Source organism: Amblyraja radiata, chromosome 1 (assembly GCF_010909765.2).
Source record: "Amblyraja radiata isolate CabotCenter1 chromosome 1, sAmbRad1.1.pri, whole genome shotgun sequence".
Taxonomy (NCBI): domain Eukaryota; kingdom Metazoa; phylum Chordata; class Chondrichthyes; order Rajiformes; family Rajidae; genus Amblyraja; species Amblyraja radiata.
Window position 1 is genome coordinate 77,782,246 of NC_045956.1, and position 16,806 is coordinate 77,799,051.

The 16,806-nt window shown below is 41.1% G+C and overlaps 1 protein-coding gene across 18 annotated transcripts in view; it reads right to left on the bottom strand.

Annotated features, from left to right (window-relative positions):
- Positions 1-10,347: 10,347 nt before the first annotated feature.
- The window catches only part of col25a1 (collagen type XXV alpha 1 chain), a 654,016-nt gene continuing 647,557 nt past the window's right edge, over positions 10,348-16,806 (bottom strand). For 16 of the 18 annotated variants that reach the window (XM_033025377.1, XM_033025353.1, XM_033025321.1 and 13 more), the window contains 2 exons: positions 14,668-14,706; positions 10,348-12,872 (listed from right to left, as the gene is read on the bottom strand). In XM_033025377.1, the coding sequence (XP_032881268.1) occupies positions 12,837-12,872; positions 14,668-14,706 (75 nt within the window). In that variant the 3' untranslated portion in view covers positions 10,348-12,836. Of the gene's footprint in view, positions 13,426-14,667; positions 14,707-16,806 lie in introns of all 18 variants that reach the window. The other 2 variants (XM_033025361.1, XM_033025344.1) reach the window with 1 other exon arrangement.

Here is a 16,806-nt window from a genome sequence, read left to right on the forward strand (position 1 = left end):
TCCCAACTCTCTGAAGTCATGTTGGAGAACCTCCTTCCTCTTCTTCCCGATGTTGTTTGTGCCTACGTGCACAACTACTGCCGGTGTTCACGTTCTCTCTCGATTGTTTCCAAAACTTACACTATTTATTAAAAATGTAAACTTATTAAAAACTTACACCGTTTATTAAAAATAAACTGTGTGGAGAATACCCACAATTACATTTTAAGCTTCTTGTCAGTTTGCTTCTCCCATCCATCCAGATTTAAGCTTATTTATCTATTTTCTTTCCAATCAATATTTGAGTCTCCATGGAGATTGGTCTGTTTTTCTTTCATAAACTTGATTAATTACTTTGGCAGATCAGATCATAAATAGATACTGACTGGGGCAGGTTTAGGTTTGATTTGATTTGCATTCACGCCCTGCATGCCTTCAGCGACAAGTTCTGGTTTAGCCAAGAATTGCATCAGAAAAAAATTAAGTGGATTTGTAAACAACATGCAACTAGTCATGGGATCTTTTAAACTGGTTTCAATTACATGTAGGTGTGGAGAAGAAGTGGAATTCCTGTGTATTTTTCATGTTATTTTGCCGGTCCTATGTGATTTCCAAGACTGATGAACTATAGAAAATGTCTAATCTTACTTCAGCTGTCATGGTTGCTGTGTTGGTCACCACTGGCAACTTCACCACTGGGCAGGGGTACAGAAGGCTGACATCACACGACACCAGGTTGCGAGACAATTACTTTCTCACACCCATCAGGTTCTTGAACCAACGTGGACAATCTTAATCCTACCTCTGCAATGGAACACTACGGACCACCCGTGTAGGAAAGATTTGCAGATGCTGGCTTCAATCGAAGATAGACACAGCGGGACAGGCAGCTTCCCTGGAGAGAAGGAATGGGTGACATTTCAGGTCGAGACCCTTCTTCAGACTACTGACCACCCCTTGCACTATCATGGACGTGTTTTCTAATGGTATTTTGCACCTGGAACCCAGCGGGGTGCCTGTGGCCACAAGCTGCACCAGGCCTGGTTCGCCGCTGCGGGAAGATGAAATTGTATCAAGATCTTTTGAAACTTTGACGTCGCCAGAAATGTAGCGACTCTTTTTGTGAGTCAGAGAGAAATCACTTTTATATTTGAAACCTTTAACCTTGCTCGGCATCTCTAACCACTGATTAGGTTTGCATGGGATATGGTTTTACTGACTGATAGATGCAAATGGCTATGAAGGTCTTCGATTTCAGTGAGAACTGCACAAAAACATTGATGTGAGGCTGCCACAAATATTACAGTCATAGAGTCATACAGCGTGGAAACAGGCCCACTGGCCCAACTTGCCCACACTGGCCATATTGATTTTTTAAATTTCGAGTGACCATTGCATTCCCTTTCTCTCCATCCCTCTCCCACCCTAGTCGTCCTGGGTTGGACCCTTCTCAAACTGTTCGTGGTGAGGGGGAGAAAACTGGAAGAGGGGACGAGCTGGACAAAGCCTGGTGAATGGCGGGTAGATACAGAGGAGGGTTTTTTTGCTAGACTGATGGCTGGACAAAGGCAAACATGAAAAGACAAAAGGTGTGAGATATGGATAGATGTGCGAATTGTGAAGCCAGTGGAACTGCTCATGTTGATTGGTGCAGGTTGTTTGGAAGAAAAGGAAAGTCCAGAAAATGGGATATTTTTAAAAGTGTGCTGACAAGTGACCTGGACTTGCATGTTGTTGTTAGAGTGAAGGGCAAAGCATATAGGTGTAAGGAAGCATGGATGGGAGGATTTAAGGCTCTGGTCAAGAGAGACATGGAGCAGGTGTAGGCAGAAGGGATCAAGCTAAGAAAGGAAATCAGGAGGGCATTATGGGAAGTGGCGGCGCTGCCTTGCAGCTGCGGCTCGACTGCAGTCCGTTTGTCTTTTCTTTTTTTGTTTTCTTTTGTCCCGTTATAGTTTATTTTGGTTTATTTTAGTTGTGTATGTGTGGGGGGGGGGGGGGGGGGGGGGGGGGGGGGGGGGTTGGGGGAAACATGTTTTTTGACTCTTCCTTCGGGGGGATGCGACCTTTCTTGCCGTATACCCCGTCTCCGTCTCCGTCTGCGCTGAGGCCTATCGCGGAGCTGGCGGCTTCCAACTGGGACTGACCTAGAGGCTCTGGAGGCAGAGCCAGCCAGGACGTACCAATGCGAGGCTGGCCGACTTCGGGGCTGTGTTAGCGTTGCGGTGGCGGCGGCGACCCGACTTTGGAGCCTCGGAGGCTCGGCCGCGGGCCAGTGGACGACATTATTGGGAGCTTGCAGGTCACATGTTGGTGACCTGTTTTTCCTGAGCTCCCGCAACAACAGCTTCGTCCGCTGGACTGGAGGGCGACAGCTTCGGTAGCTTCAACCACCCCGGGCCGTGGAGTTTGAACCGGCTCGTTCGCGGAGCTCAGATTCAGCCACGGGACTGACTTACCATCACCCAGCGGGGTCGCAACATCGGAGGCCTGGATCGCCTCAGCGCAGAGGGAGAGCAAGGAGGGAAGAGACAAGGACTTTGGGACTTTGTGTGTGTGTTTTTGTTATTTATTCTATGTTATGAGTGCAGGCTAAACCATTTCATTGCACTGAAAAGTGCAATGACAATAAAATTGAATCTAATCTAATCTAATCTAATGGGGACAGGAGATAGCTCCGGCAGGCAACATTAAGGATAATCCCAACAGATTTTTAAGTTCAATAATGGAGAAAAGGTAACCAGAGAGAGAAAGGGGCCTCTCAGAAATCAAAGCAGTCAACCCTGTGTAGCTGCATGAGATAGGCAATGTCTTTATTGAGCATTTCTCCACTATTTGTACCGTGGAGAAATATGTGAGGACTGGGGAACCCGGGGCAGTCAATGGAAGTGTCTTGAGGGAAATCAGCATTATGTTCGAGGAGGTGCTGAAGGTCCTAACGCATACGAAGGTAGACAAGTCTTCTGGGCCTGATCAGATATATCCGAGGACACTGTGGTAATCTAGAGAATTGCAGGTGCCTGACTGAGATTTATGAGTTATCATTAAAATGAGTGAGGTACCGGAAGAAGGTGGCAAATATTGTGGTTCTATTTAAGAAGGGCTGCAGGGAAATGCTTGGAAACCACAGGCCAGTAAGTCTAACATCTGTGGTCAGAACGTTACTACAGAATATTCTGTCGGATAAGATATGCACGCATTTAGGTGGACAAGGGCAGATTAGGGTTAATCGGTAGGGTTTTGTACGTGGGAGATCGTGTCTCACAAATCTGATAGTTTTTTTAAGATGTAAGTATGATGAGGGCAGAGCTGTAGATGTTGCATATATGGATTTCAGTAAGGCATTTGACAAGGTTCTGTATTGTAGGCTGCTCTGGAAGGTTAGATCGCCTGGTATCCAAGGAGTGAAATCCAACTGGATAGAAAATTGGCTTTGTGGAAGGAAGCAGAGGGTGATGGTGGAAGGTTGTTTTTTTTGGACTGGAGGCAGTGACTAGTGGTGGGCCTCAGGGTTTGGTGCTGGGCCCATTGCTGTTTGTCATCTATATCAATAATATGGATGAGAACGTACAAGATATGATTAGTAAATTTGTAGATTATGCTAAAGTGGGAGGTATTGTAGATAGTGCAAATGTTTGTTAAAATTACAGCTGGTTCTGGATTGGTTGGGCAGGTAGTCTGAGGAATGATTGATGGAGTTTCATATAGAGAAGTGGAAGTGTCACATTTTGGGAAGTCTAACCAGGGTCGGATTTACACATTGAATGACCGGGCTCTGGGGAATGTTGTAGAACAGAGTCCAAGCACATGGTTCTGTGAAAGTCACAGGTAGATAGGGTGGTCAAGAAGGTTTCATGAGGATGTTGCCAGGATTCGAGGGACTGAGCTACAGGTAGAGGTAAGCAAGGACTTTATTCCTTGGTGCGCAGGAGAATGAGCGATGATCTTTAGAGGCGTATAAGATAATGAGAGTAATAGATAGGGTAAATGCCTTTTACCCAAAGTTGGGGAATCAAAAACCAGAGGACATAGGTTAATGGTGAGGGAAGGGGGGGGGACGGGGGAAAGATTTAATAGGAACCCAATGGGCAACCATTTTATGTAAAGGGTGATAACTATATGGACCGAGCTGCTGGATGAGATAATTGACGTTGTTTAAAAAACATTTGGACAAGTACATGGATAGGATAGGAATGGGAAGGGGCGTGATCCTGTAGGCTTTAGCACAAGTGTTGGTAAAACAGTCGCCAAGTCCATGCTTGGTCTCGTGTTGTAAGTACCGAGGCAAGTGGGGTGAAAGGTGAGGACCAGGGGAACTTCATCTGTGGGAACGAGAGCAGAACTACGGGACACTGAGAAAACGTGGGTGAGGGGTCCATCTATGACAGAAGGATGGGAAGCCTTGTTTATTAAAGAAAGAGGACATCTTAGTTGTCCAAAATATCAAGCCTCATCTTGGGAGTAGATGTGGCGAAGACGGAGCAGGAATCTTTGAGAGTAGGGCATAGTGTCTTTGCAAGAGGCAGGGTGGGGGCGGTGTAATCCAGATAATTGTGGGAGTTGGTGGGTTTGCAATAGGTGTCATTTTGTAGTCTGTCCCCTGTGATGGAGACAGAGAGAGAGAGAGAGAGGGCTGTCCGAGATAGTGCAAGTGTATTGGATGCAGGTTAGAATTTAGTGAAAGTTACTGAAATCAACAAGTTCTGTGCCAGTGCAGTCCCGATGCAGTCGTCGTTGTAGCACAGAAAGACTGGGGGGGATGTTGCCAGTAAATGTTTGGAATAAGGATTGTTCAACATAACCAACAATAAGACAGGTTTGGTTGGGGCCCATGCGAGTGCCCATAGATACTACTGTAACTTGAAGAAAGTGAGAGGTGTAAGGGGACTGGATGCCCATTGTAAAGATGTGGCGATGGGGGCCTAGAAATTGAAAGTTATTGAGGGCATACTGTATGAGGTGTCTCAGACATGGGTGGGAATGGACTGGACAAAGGGGGATAGGATGGATTCTAGGTATTTGGAGATGGGTTCAGCGGGGCAGAAGCAGGCAGAGACGAGGGGCCTGCCAGGACAGTCCTGCATGTGGACTTTGCAAAGGAGTTAGGAGTGGGCAGTGCAGGGCTGGGGTACTGTAAGTTTGGAGGCTGTGAAGGGGCGATCAACTGAGGTGATGAGATCGATAACAGTCGGAGACGATGGTTTGGAGTTTATCTGTGAGGGCATGGTCAAGGGGTAGGTATGAGGAGGTGTCCGAGAGCTGGCGCCTGGCATCAGCACAGTTAAGGTCAGCCTGCCTGACTACCATGGCACCTCCTGTTATTGTTATTTAACCTCCTTGTCAGCAGGTTAAATAACAATGTTGGGATTGTTGGTGAGTGAGCGGAGGGCTGTGTATTCAGGGGTGAGATTGGAGTGTGTGAAGGGAGTGCGGAAGTCAAGACTGTTGATGTCGCACTGGCAGTTGGAAATATAAAGGTCCAAAAAGGGTGCAAGGCCAGCAGGGGGAGTTCATGAGGAGCAGGAATGTTGGAGACGGGAAAAGGGGTTGTCACTGGGAGCCAAAGACTCGTTGCCAGAGAAAAAAAGCCCGGAGACAAGAGGCAAAGGCAACATTAGTAGTGTTCAAAATCATGGCAGGCTCAGGACTCATTGAGATGTGGGCTTTGTGGTACAAAGTTGGTGTATACTGGCCATGTTGAAGTTAAAATAAATTATTTAATCCAACAACTCATTTGGTACACCAAGATTTTGTTTTATTCTGGCAATACCATTAAAAGACCAAAATACTGGTATGGTTCACAATTGAAAAAAATGTAAGTTTTGACTGCTGTTAAAATGACATTCCTTACTAATGAAGACTATCTTTCCCTTTTGAACAAACTGACAAAACCTTGAGTGCTCTAACTTTCCATGAAGCGTTTCAATACTGTACTTGCAATTTCCTGTTATTTCTCAGCTATGATCAAATATATAAATCAGTCATACGATGATATAATGGCACTTACTTTCTCTGTACAATGTGAAATGGTGTTGTTAGGCAAATGACTCTGGTACAGTTGGACAGGATGTGAATTGAGCTTATTAGTGTGTGTAGCTTTGTTCTGCTCTCTGCTCTCTCTCTACCTTGCATTGTACAGTGCCAGAATAATACCTTTCCTAAATAGTCAAAGGTTTTGAGAGTAGTAATGTACTTTACCACACAGATAGGACCAGGTGGCATGAACCATTGATGTTCTGGCCTCATGCCAGCAACGTCATTTTTTAAATTCTATTTTAAATGAAAGGAATAAAATCACAAAAATGGCATTGGTAAACATTGCGAATCCAGCCAACAGCATCTATGGTGGTGCACCCTTGCCAAGTGGCTGATACTGACAATGGAGCTATTTTGCCTCTGTGAATTAGAGCAGGCTGTTTCGGTATTTGAGCCCACTCGGAAATAACTCGCTAATGTGCCATTACAAAATAAAAATCGTGCACAACTGACCACACAGTGGTCAGATTATTAAAAAAAAAAAAGGCATTTGCATCTTCTGTGCAACAATATTGAAATAGTCAGCAGCTGCAAACAGATAAGCAAGAGCACTTTTTCCAATGAGTTGCAGAAAGTTGTGCAATGAAACAGAAAACCCCAGAGAAATACCAGTAAAGACAATGAATGGTTGTGATTAATAGTCACACATTTTTGTCCCCCCCCCCCCCCCAAAAAAAGCATTTTGTAAAAATAGTTCTGAAGGTCAACTTCTTAATATTAAAACATTTTGGAAATATACAAAAACACCACTGATGTAGAATGAAAAAAAAATCACATATATATATGGTTCAAACATATGATATAAAATGAATGAAAAACAAGTTAATTATTGCAATTCCTCATCATGCCATCAGAGTCAACGCACACAAAGAGCAAGATGTTAAATTTATTATGTTGCTTTTGAAATGACCAAAGAGCCACAACTTTAACCTTTTTATGTCTGCGTCTGCTGCATTCAAATGCACAACATCAATTCCACCTCAGCTAAAGCAGCAGATTGCGGCATGACCTTGCCTGAAGTTAAAAACTGACGTTTATTTCCTGTTACATTCAAAAGACAGTGACAATTTCTGTCTTTTAGATTATATTCTGTGGAAAAAGGATAATCGCAGTGAAAATAAAAGAAAGAAAATACCAATCATGCCTATATTATGTATACCAAAAATACATTAAAACACATTCATTTTAAATATTTCACCAAAATGACATTCAACACTAGCAAAGCCCAAGTTTTACTAATATGCTTGCACTGCTGGAGCAGATGGCTTCCCTGCAAAGTCAAAGACATAGTACAAGCAACAGGACGGCATGGTGGCGCAGCGGTAGAGTTGCTACCTTACAGCACCAGAGACCCGGGTTCGATCCCGACTGCGGGTGCTGTCCGTATTGAGTTTGCACGTTCTCCCCGTGGGTTTTCTACGAGATCTTCCGTTTCTTCCCACACACTGAAGACATATTGGTATGTAGGTTAATTGGCTTGGTAAATGTAAAAATTGTCCCTAGTGTGTGTAGGAGAGTGTTAATATGCGGGGATCGCTGGTAGGCACGGACCCGGTGGCCGAAGGGGCTGTTTCCGCGCTATATCTTTAAACTATCTACAGCATTATATGTGTTTGATAGGATAAAGATGGCATTTTTTAAAGATGGCATTTTTTTCTCATCAGCCCCTTTTGCAGACTTGGCATTATCAACTTTTTATTGTGTTGGAGACGGCAGACAGAAAGTGCTGGAACACATTCATTAAAAACTGTGTTTCGTGGACATGCAATGAAAGGGATGCTGAAACTTGTTTAAAGGAACGGAAATAATAATGAATTGGAAATAATAATATTGTGTGTATTTCCAAATTGTCAGAGCAACTTGAGAAAGAGTAATTTTTAAATAATAGGTATATAGAATAGTATGTAGGTTGATAGGGTGCCAGAGATAGGAGGACAGGTAACTAATGATTTAAAAAAAAGACACAAAGTGCTGGAATAACTCAGAGGGTCAGGCAGCATCTCTGGAGAACATGGATAGGTGATGTTTCGTGTGGGACCCTTATTCAGACTTACTTTTTCATTTTCCCTCACGGGAATGTTTAAAAATGTGATTACTGGGCAGGCTTAGGTACCGATCTCCAGTGCAAGTGATTTACTGAATGGGAGTATAATGATATTCATTCCCTATCCTTTATCAACAACTGAAGCAGAAGTAATGCTTCTGAGCACATTGTAACCCTCAGCAACAAGACTTGTGTATAGGTATCCATGAGCATTACTGGACACCAGTGTAGTTCACTGGATGATGAAAGATTTCCTATCAGGCTACCTGACACATACAACGCAACCAAGGTACGTTGTCCCTGTGAGGAGCATCGAGGAGATATAAATCATCCTGGGGCAGCTCCAGGTTCAAACCTGCCCATTGACTGGGAGGGTAATAAGGAACTGCAGGAGATACCTGATGACAATTACAGTGCCCCCCCACCCATCAACAGATATCATCTGGTTAAGTCAAATGCCGGAAGATGACTGGATTTTGTTACAAACCTGCAGTTCCTTCACCTGCACTGCACATATGTTGTTTCTACGTATCTGAGAGCAGTCCTCTTTTTAATCACAAAAATGTACTTTCTTCAATACACTAAATATTCATGAGTATTTTACTGGATAGACGTGTATAAAATCATGAGAGGAATAAATCGGGTAGATGCACAGAATCTCTTGCCCAAAGTAGGGGAATCGAGCACCAGAGGACATATGTTCAAGGTGAAGGGGAAAAGATTTGATAGGAATCTGAAGGGTAACTTTTTCACACGTAGGGTGGTGGGTGTATGGAACAAGCTGCCAGGGGAGATAGTTGAGGCTGGGACTATCCCAATGTTTAAGAAACAGTTAGACAGGTACATGGATAGGACAAGTTTGGAGGGATATTGACCAAACTCAGGCAGGTGGGACTAGTGTAGCTGGGACATGTTGGCCGGTGTGGGCAAGTTGGGTGAAAGGCCTGTTTCCACACTGTATGACTCTATGACCAAGGGAACGAGGTGAGACGTTTGAATCACTTTGTTCTGCCTCCTGATAATTGTTATTTTAGACATGGGTCTGTTTCAAGCCTGTGAGGATAACCTAACAAAACACTTAAATACTGGAGTAACATAAAAGCTCTTGGACGTACAGTGATGGATCCACTCTTTCCTTCTGTTGTGAATCTGGAAAATCTACACCCAAAGTACAGGACTGAAAAAATCGCCCTATTCTCTGGCATTTTCAGATCAAAGTGTTTTAATGGGAATGTCATTTAATGGGTAAAATTCAAATAACTACAAATGTTGTTGTTGTTTATGTTATATGTGGGTTACATCGATAATAACAGCATCATTAATCTCGACATTTTGGGGTCCATGCCTGAAACAAACAGATGGCCACACAGTGTGAAAGGATTTTAGACAGGTGAGAGTGTAAGAGGCTGCACTACTTAGAAATGTGTTACATTTTCTTTTATTACTTAATGTTCTTGGTTTCTGCAAACCTTACGCTTTTCCACAATTGCCAACATGGATTCAATAAACTGATTTTTTTTTCTCCAAGAAGCAGGATATTGAAGCATACCAGCTCTCCATGTGGCCTCTTCAGCCCATTAGAACAGTATGTTGCATTTATGAATTTGGATCTGTTATTTTACTGCCATTCATGAGCCAAGTACTATGTCTTTGCTTTGTTGACACATTCAGCAGTAATTACTCTAAAACCATAGAGCAGTATTAGTAATTATATTGTTTAACACAAATTATTACCATAATAAACCGGAGTGAATGGAAGGTACATAGTTCTGTTACAGTTGATATCTCAGCCTAAAATATATCAGGTGAAATGGCAAACAGAGAGTAATGGCAATTTTCAGAGTATAAAATAATACCTTTGCAGTAAGTGTACACCAAAAAAAGGATGTTTTCCTGCTTTTAATCCATCATTGGAGAATTCCTCTGCTTGTATCAGATTGCCAAATTGGGGAAAGTCCATTAGAAATGCAAGTATAGCACAACAGAAGACGGAGCCCTCTCAATTGGATTAATCAACAAACTATGCAGGGTATTGCTTTATCCTCAATAGTGTAAAGGGCCTGTCCAATTTGGCGATTTTTTCAGCGACCTGCAGCATCATTGACTGACGTATCAGGTAACCAAAACATTTTCGGTGTGATGTGGCGTGATGCGGCGTGATGCGGCGCTGACGCGGCGTGATGACGTATGGCGTGCGGTGTTTTTTCAGGTGTCGCAACATTTTTTTTGTTGCCGCTGGATTTTGAAATGTTCAAAATCTTTTAGCGACACTGATATGACGCCGGCAGTCGCCGAAAAAAATCGCTAAGTGGGACAGATCTTTAAAGTTTTTAAGGATCCTTCCTTGCTGGATAAAAGTTTACCTGTTGCACACATGTGTTATCGTGCAAGGACTAGATGATAGTGATTCTCATTGAATCTTTACATTTACTATTGTGACAAACCCTGTCATATATTGGAAGACAAAGTTGTCCAAACCAATCAACCAACAAGGATATCTTTAACCTCAATTATTCAAAAATGTTTTAGTGCTGCCTCTCTGACCTCTGCACATTAAAAGAGAATTGCATGCATTATTCTGCAAGGAAAAGATCTAGAACCAATACTCCTCATTGGATCTTTATGTCGGTTCATACTTTAATATAATCGAGGAGGACATTTGAACAACACATAAGAACAACTTGGCAATGTTTAGGGAAAGGAAACTAATTTCCAAGGATTGATAAAAAACACTATCTCGTTAAAGTTCACATCATTCTGCTTAATGAACTAGGCAGCAAAATGATTTAATGTATGAGAATCTAAGTAAAACCAAAACAGAAAGATTGCACTAGAAATATTCCCAACTTTTTTTTCATGAGCTAAGTTAATGGCAATGTAAGCTCAACCATTCTGCAGTGTAATGTGAATTTAATTCAGGAAAAAAATCCTGAAGAATGTATTAATGTTACTTAACAGCAGTTCATTTGTGCATTTGAGCCTTTAAATAGGACAACAACAACCAAATATATATATTTATATATATAAGAAAGCTTGCATAAAATATTCCCTTCGTCTGACACTTAAAAAAAATGCTGGTCTGATGAACCACTGTCGTGACTGCGCATTTTATAATAAAATGCTTTAGGAACAAGCGGAATGGTTAAAGTTAGATAATAAAACATAACTGACATTTTATACATAGTAGAAACATATAATTCATACTTGGCATGTATCAAAAGATAAACCATATGCAACCAAAGTAGCGTGTAATGGTGACAATGTGAGGACTTGGTCTTAGCATTAAAAATATACAGTTGCCTCAGCTTTTGCCCACACCAAGTAAAGCAAAGTAGATGCTATATCGTAGTATGGTGTGTAGTCTCTATCCTTCTGTTGGAGTAGACATTCAATGGACATATTATTTAATCGTTCATTAAAATAGTAGAACGTGAAGGATACAATTTAGTAAAAAATAATGGGAAGATAGAAACAATGCATCCATTGACTTCGATAGGGGTCAGGTACTTGTATTTAGAACTCAACATCAGAATATACCTCCAAGTTAAATTACAAATGCTTGTATAACATTAACACACAGAGACTGAAATATTACTTTTGGAATTACTATCCTCAAAAAAATGCATATGCTAAATGAAGTCTTTAAAAAACCCCCAAAAACGTATCTTCCCATCTCAGAAACTTTCAGACTTCTTAAAGCCCAGGTTTACTGATACACAATTGGGCACCAACCATGAAGTAAGATGCCATATGCTAGTACCAACAAAAGGATGTAGAGATAAACATAACACCGGGTTGATGCCAAGTTTTAAATCAATAGGTGCAGTCGCTCAGTAAAAGTATGCAAGAAGTTAAGCTGCCTGTAGTTGCAGCATTGGCGCAAAGGGGACTCGCTAGAGGAATCTGCAGGAAGACCTGCCTTGAATCAAAACAAAAGTTATGTCCAGAGCAACCAAATGCTAAAGATCGTAAAGTATAGAACAATTATAAATCATAGTCGAGAAGAGAGATTATCATAAAATGCCTCGTTTGGCAACATTCCCATTAAATATAACACTATGGTTTGCATTTATGAAAGACAAATGTATAAAGTATTGAATAGTTGAGGCACAAAAGGTTTTTGTTGTCAAATGCATTAAACTAAAGCTTCTGGGTCATCTGCTTCAGAGAGCTTTTCAATTAAAATCCAAACACCCTTGTTCTTCCACGCTGAAGTCTTCCTAATTGTCATGCATAATACCATCGGCATCTCTCCACTGTTTGGCAACAGTAGCAAAGTGTTTCATAAGATGCTTTAGACATTTGATTCGAAATCCTTTCAACTCCAAATTATCCATTGGAGCCAGTTTAAATTTCCCACTTAGGTTGAACAATCTTGTGGCCGGTTTCCAAGCTCAGTCAAAAGCTATTTCCTTTTATTTTTGTCTCATTTAGGATTGACATGTCTCTGCTCCATGAGAAAGAGTCTCTTGCTCCTTTATGGAATTTCCGTTAAATCCACTTGTTCTTCCAAATCCTCTGAATGATAAACATGCCATGCTACAGCCTGGCTACACAATGCTGTCAGAGTCACTGTCCGTGCATTAGCCAAGGACTGGCCCTTGGAGCACTGAATCATCAACTCAGTCACTCTGCCATCCATCTGAGCTGGCTTGCACAAAACCAAAAAAAAATTGATGCTGCCATGGTTACTTCATGCACAACACAGGATGTTGAACAACAGAAGGTTAGCCATTTTGTTTTTGCAAATTCAAACCCCTTTTCCTCTGCATTTCAATTATTTCTTTCTGGCAATGAGCCAGGGATTTCCTCCCTTTAGATGGAGAAAGAAAAAAGACAGTTCAGAGGCCTCAGCCACAGGTGTGATTGCACAGAATGTTTGCGTTTGAAGTGGTCACACATCTAGCACTGGTCAAGCATTTCATGCACTTCACTTTAGCACAGATACGACGGTGGAAAATCAGTGATGGAACTTTAGTCGGAGATTGTAAGCAATGGCCAAGTTATTTACAATGGAAACAACCAATGACATTCCACAGTATTGATCTGCTTTAGTCTATTTGGTAACAATTATATGATGGTCTGAGAAGTATCAATGGCACTTGCCCATGCAAAATCCACAAGGTGAGACATAGCTCACTGGTAGCACTGGCGAACAACATTCCCACATTGTTTCTTGTTAACACGATGAGTCGCCAACAGAACTATTCTGTCGGTCAATGTATGATGTTTAACTTCTTACTATAAAGAAGTAGAAGCAGCTACGTGTGAACGTTTTCTTGACTTTTTTTAAGCTGTTACAACTATATAAATACAAAATATGGAGCATTATGTACAAACTTCATGCTTTCGTGTTAGACTCATCACTGCAAAACAAAAACAAAGACACACACATGTTAAGTAAATCGTACATGAGAAGATTAGTAATTACAAATGATTAATTTCTATCAACCAACGCACATTCTGAGGTGAGCAAACAAAAAGGGTTTCAAATAAAATGGTTCAAATAAGTTGGCTTAAAAATTGAGAATCTACATCTTTCACTTCCCAAACTTCCCCACTTTGGCTTTGAATTGTTTAGTTGCATGTGTGGGTGCTACTTTAAGAGAGTCATATTATGATAGCATTTGGTCAGAACCGTCTCCAACTGAAAGCCTTGGATTCAGAGAAAGATTACATAGGACTTGACCCACCCAGTTCCTGATTTTAAAACTTGAAGTCCTCTTGAATCCCAATTTTTGTAAACTTTTCCTGCCCCACATCCTTCCAAGAAAACTGCTTTCTATCAATTCTGGTGTATTTTACTTTCCCCACAGTCTGTTACATTTTAGCCTGCCAGCCACCCAGAAAGATAATGCAGGAAGAGTGGAAGGAGGTCTGAAGAATTTACGACTCAGCACAAACAGTCAGGGTATGGTGACATTGATGACATTGCTGATTGAACCCACTAGCTCTGATTGCCTTGACTATTTTCCCAATGGCGCACCATATTGATCTGCTATCAATTCAATTGAATATAGGCAAAGTCTCAGTGGTTTATTCTTATCAAGGGGCCCATAAGAAAAAGCAAGTGATATTGCAAAATTCTCTGATGCCAATGTGCTATCTAGTGATCTGCAATTGAATGCTCCTTCCAGCACTCCAAGAACATCAGGTTTTGTTCCTGCAATTTCTGGACTGGATCACATGGACCATATATGGACCATTACACACTATCTATTTACATTCCTTAGCACTAGCCAGGGGACTAACTATGTCATTATCACCCTGTTTTCAGTGGGATGAGGCTGCTACCTGTTTCAAGGAGGTATTTCAGCATCATAGTTAGAAACTTCTTTAGAAATGTCACCCGCCTGTTCAGTAGTGCTATTAGATAGTGAAGTGATCAACACCATTTTGAGGTATTGTATTAACACTTTAGAAAATAATTGACCAGCATATTTAAACCAGTATTTTGCAATCCTCACCATGATCATGAACAATGAAATTTCCCCCCAAAATGATAATCAATATGAATAATATGGCTTTGTTGTAATACGATAATTGTGGTTAATGTAAAATTGTTTATTTCTCTTAAAATAATTCAAAAACTATCAGGCTTTCCTTACCTTCTGCCAACATCCTGGCATCGGCAATCCATCCGGACCCTATTTTAATCAAAACAAAAGGTTTTGACTATTGCACAGAGAATGAAGAATAGCAAGGGCAGGTATTCCTGCCAAATAATCTCTTGCAGGCTGAACTCTATGCCAGTGAACACAACTTTATTAACCGAACGATTGCTAAAGGAGTTCAGTTTATATAGTTGTTTCTAACCATAGAACATTATTCAACAATTTCCACATTGCTGTGTTAACATATCTGAAATTATGTTTCAATAAATCAATCTATGGCTGCTTTTTAATAATCTTGTTAAGAGAAAATAGCTTCTACTGAAATTTTGGTCCCCAAGCTCGCAAAATATACTTTGTTTAAACATAGATCTAACAGTAAACCTAGAAATATTTGCATGGAAAAATAATGCTTGAAATTGGATTGGAAAGAAACACATTATCACCCATTGTTTGTGCATAAATATCTTATAGAACAGTGGTTTGGGGATTGTATAGAAGCAGGTGAACCATTTCATGTTGAAATGCATCTCCATTGTCACATTTTATTGGGTATTTCTGCATTGAATAATGCAAATGCCGGTGTCACATCCCTGATATTTTGTGCACCTGATGATGTCGTCAATTACTTAAATGCAGAAATTGTATTAAAATTTGTGACCCTGCGAATTAATTCATAGTACAAAAAAAAACACAGAAAATAATGAATTACGTGTGATTTAAAATATTAACTTAATATATTTTTTACATAATAAAAGCAATTTTTTAGAATATGTATATAAAGAATCTCATTGCCAGCAGGTTGTAATACAGATGCATTCTGATGCCGTGCTCTAAGTCAATGTCGTTCTGTTCACTGAATGGTCTTTCCACATTCACTTAGAACATGAAACATTTGTTCATCTGACCACGGATGAACAAAGGAGGAGGACTGGACTGAATGATATTGCCTTCCACCACAGTGAAGAATGTTGATTCCACTGTGGTGGATGTTCATGTTATATTCTATTGTGTATTGTGCTCTTTTTGATTGTGTGGCTGCATGGTAAATCAAATTCCACTGTACCTTAACTGGTGCATGTGGCAATAAATGTGAACTTGAACTTGAATAGAACAGTACAGTATAAGACCAAGCCCTGCAGCCCATAATATCTGTGTCTAACATGATGCCAAGACCATCTCTTATCTACCTGCGCATATTCCATGTCCCTTCATTCCCTGCATTTCCATGTGCCTTACCAAAAGCCACTTAAATGCCATTATCCTATCTGCCTCCATCATCAACCTTGGCAATGCATTCCAGGCACTCACCACCCTCTATGTAAAAAAGTCGCTCTGCACATCTACTTTAAACTTTGCCCCTCTCCCCTCAAAGCCATGGTTTCTAGTACTTGTTTTTTTTCACGCTGGGAAAAAAAGGTTCTGACTGTCTACACTATCTATCCCTCTCATTATGTTATATATTTCTATCGTCTCCCCGTAATATCTGGCATTCCAGAGAAAACAATCCATCTGTTCAATATCTCCTGGTAGTTCATACCCTCTAATCCAGGCAATATTCTGGCAAACCTTCTCTGCACTCTTTACAAAACCGCAATGATCCATGAGATCCTAGAAAATATGGACTGTTTCACATATGCAGTTCTTTGTTTCTACATAGTGGGTATAAGAGCAAAGAGGTCCTCTGTAGTTGTACAGGGTCCTAGTGAGACCACACCTGGAGTATTGTGTGCAGTTTTGGTCTCCAAATTTGAGGAAGGACATTCTTGCTATTGAGGAGTGCAGCGTAGGTTCAAAAGGTTAATTCCCGGGATGGCGGGACTGTCATATATTGATAGAATGGAGTGGCTGGGCTTGTATACTCTGGAATTTAGAAGGATGAAAGGCTATCTTATTGAAACATAAGATTATTAAGGGTTTGGATACACTAGAGGCAGGAAACATGTTCCCGATGTTGGGGGAGTCCAGAACCAGGGGCCACAGTTTAAGAATAAGGGGTAAGCCATTTATAACAGAGACGAGGAAAACCCTTTTCACACAGAGGTTTGTGAATCTGCGGGAATTCTCTGCCTTAGAAGGCGGTGGAGGCCAATTCTCTGGATGCTTTCAAGAGAGAGTTAGTGATAGTGGAGTCAG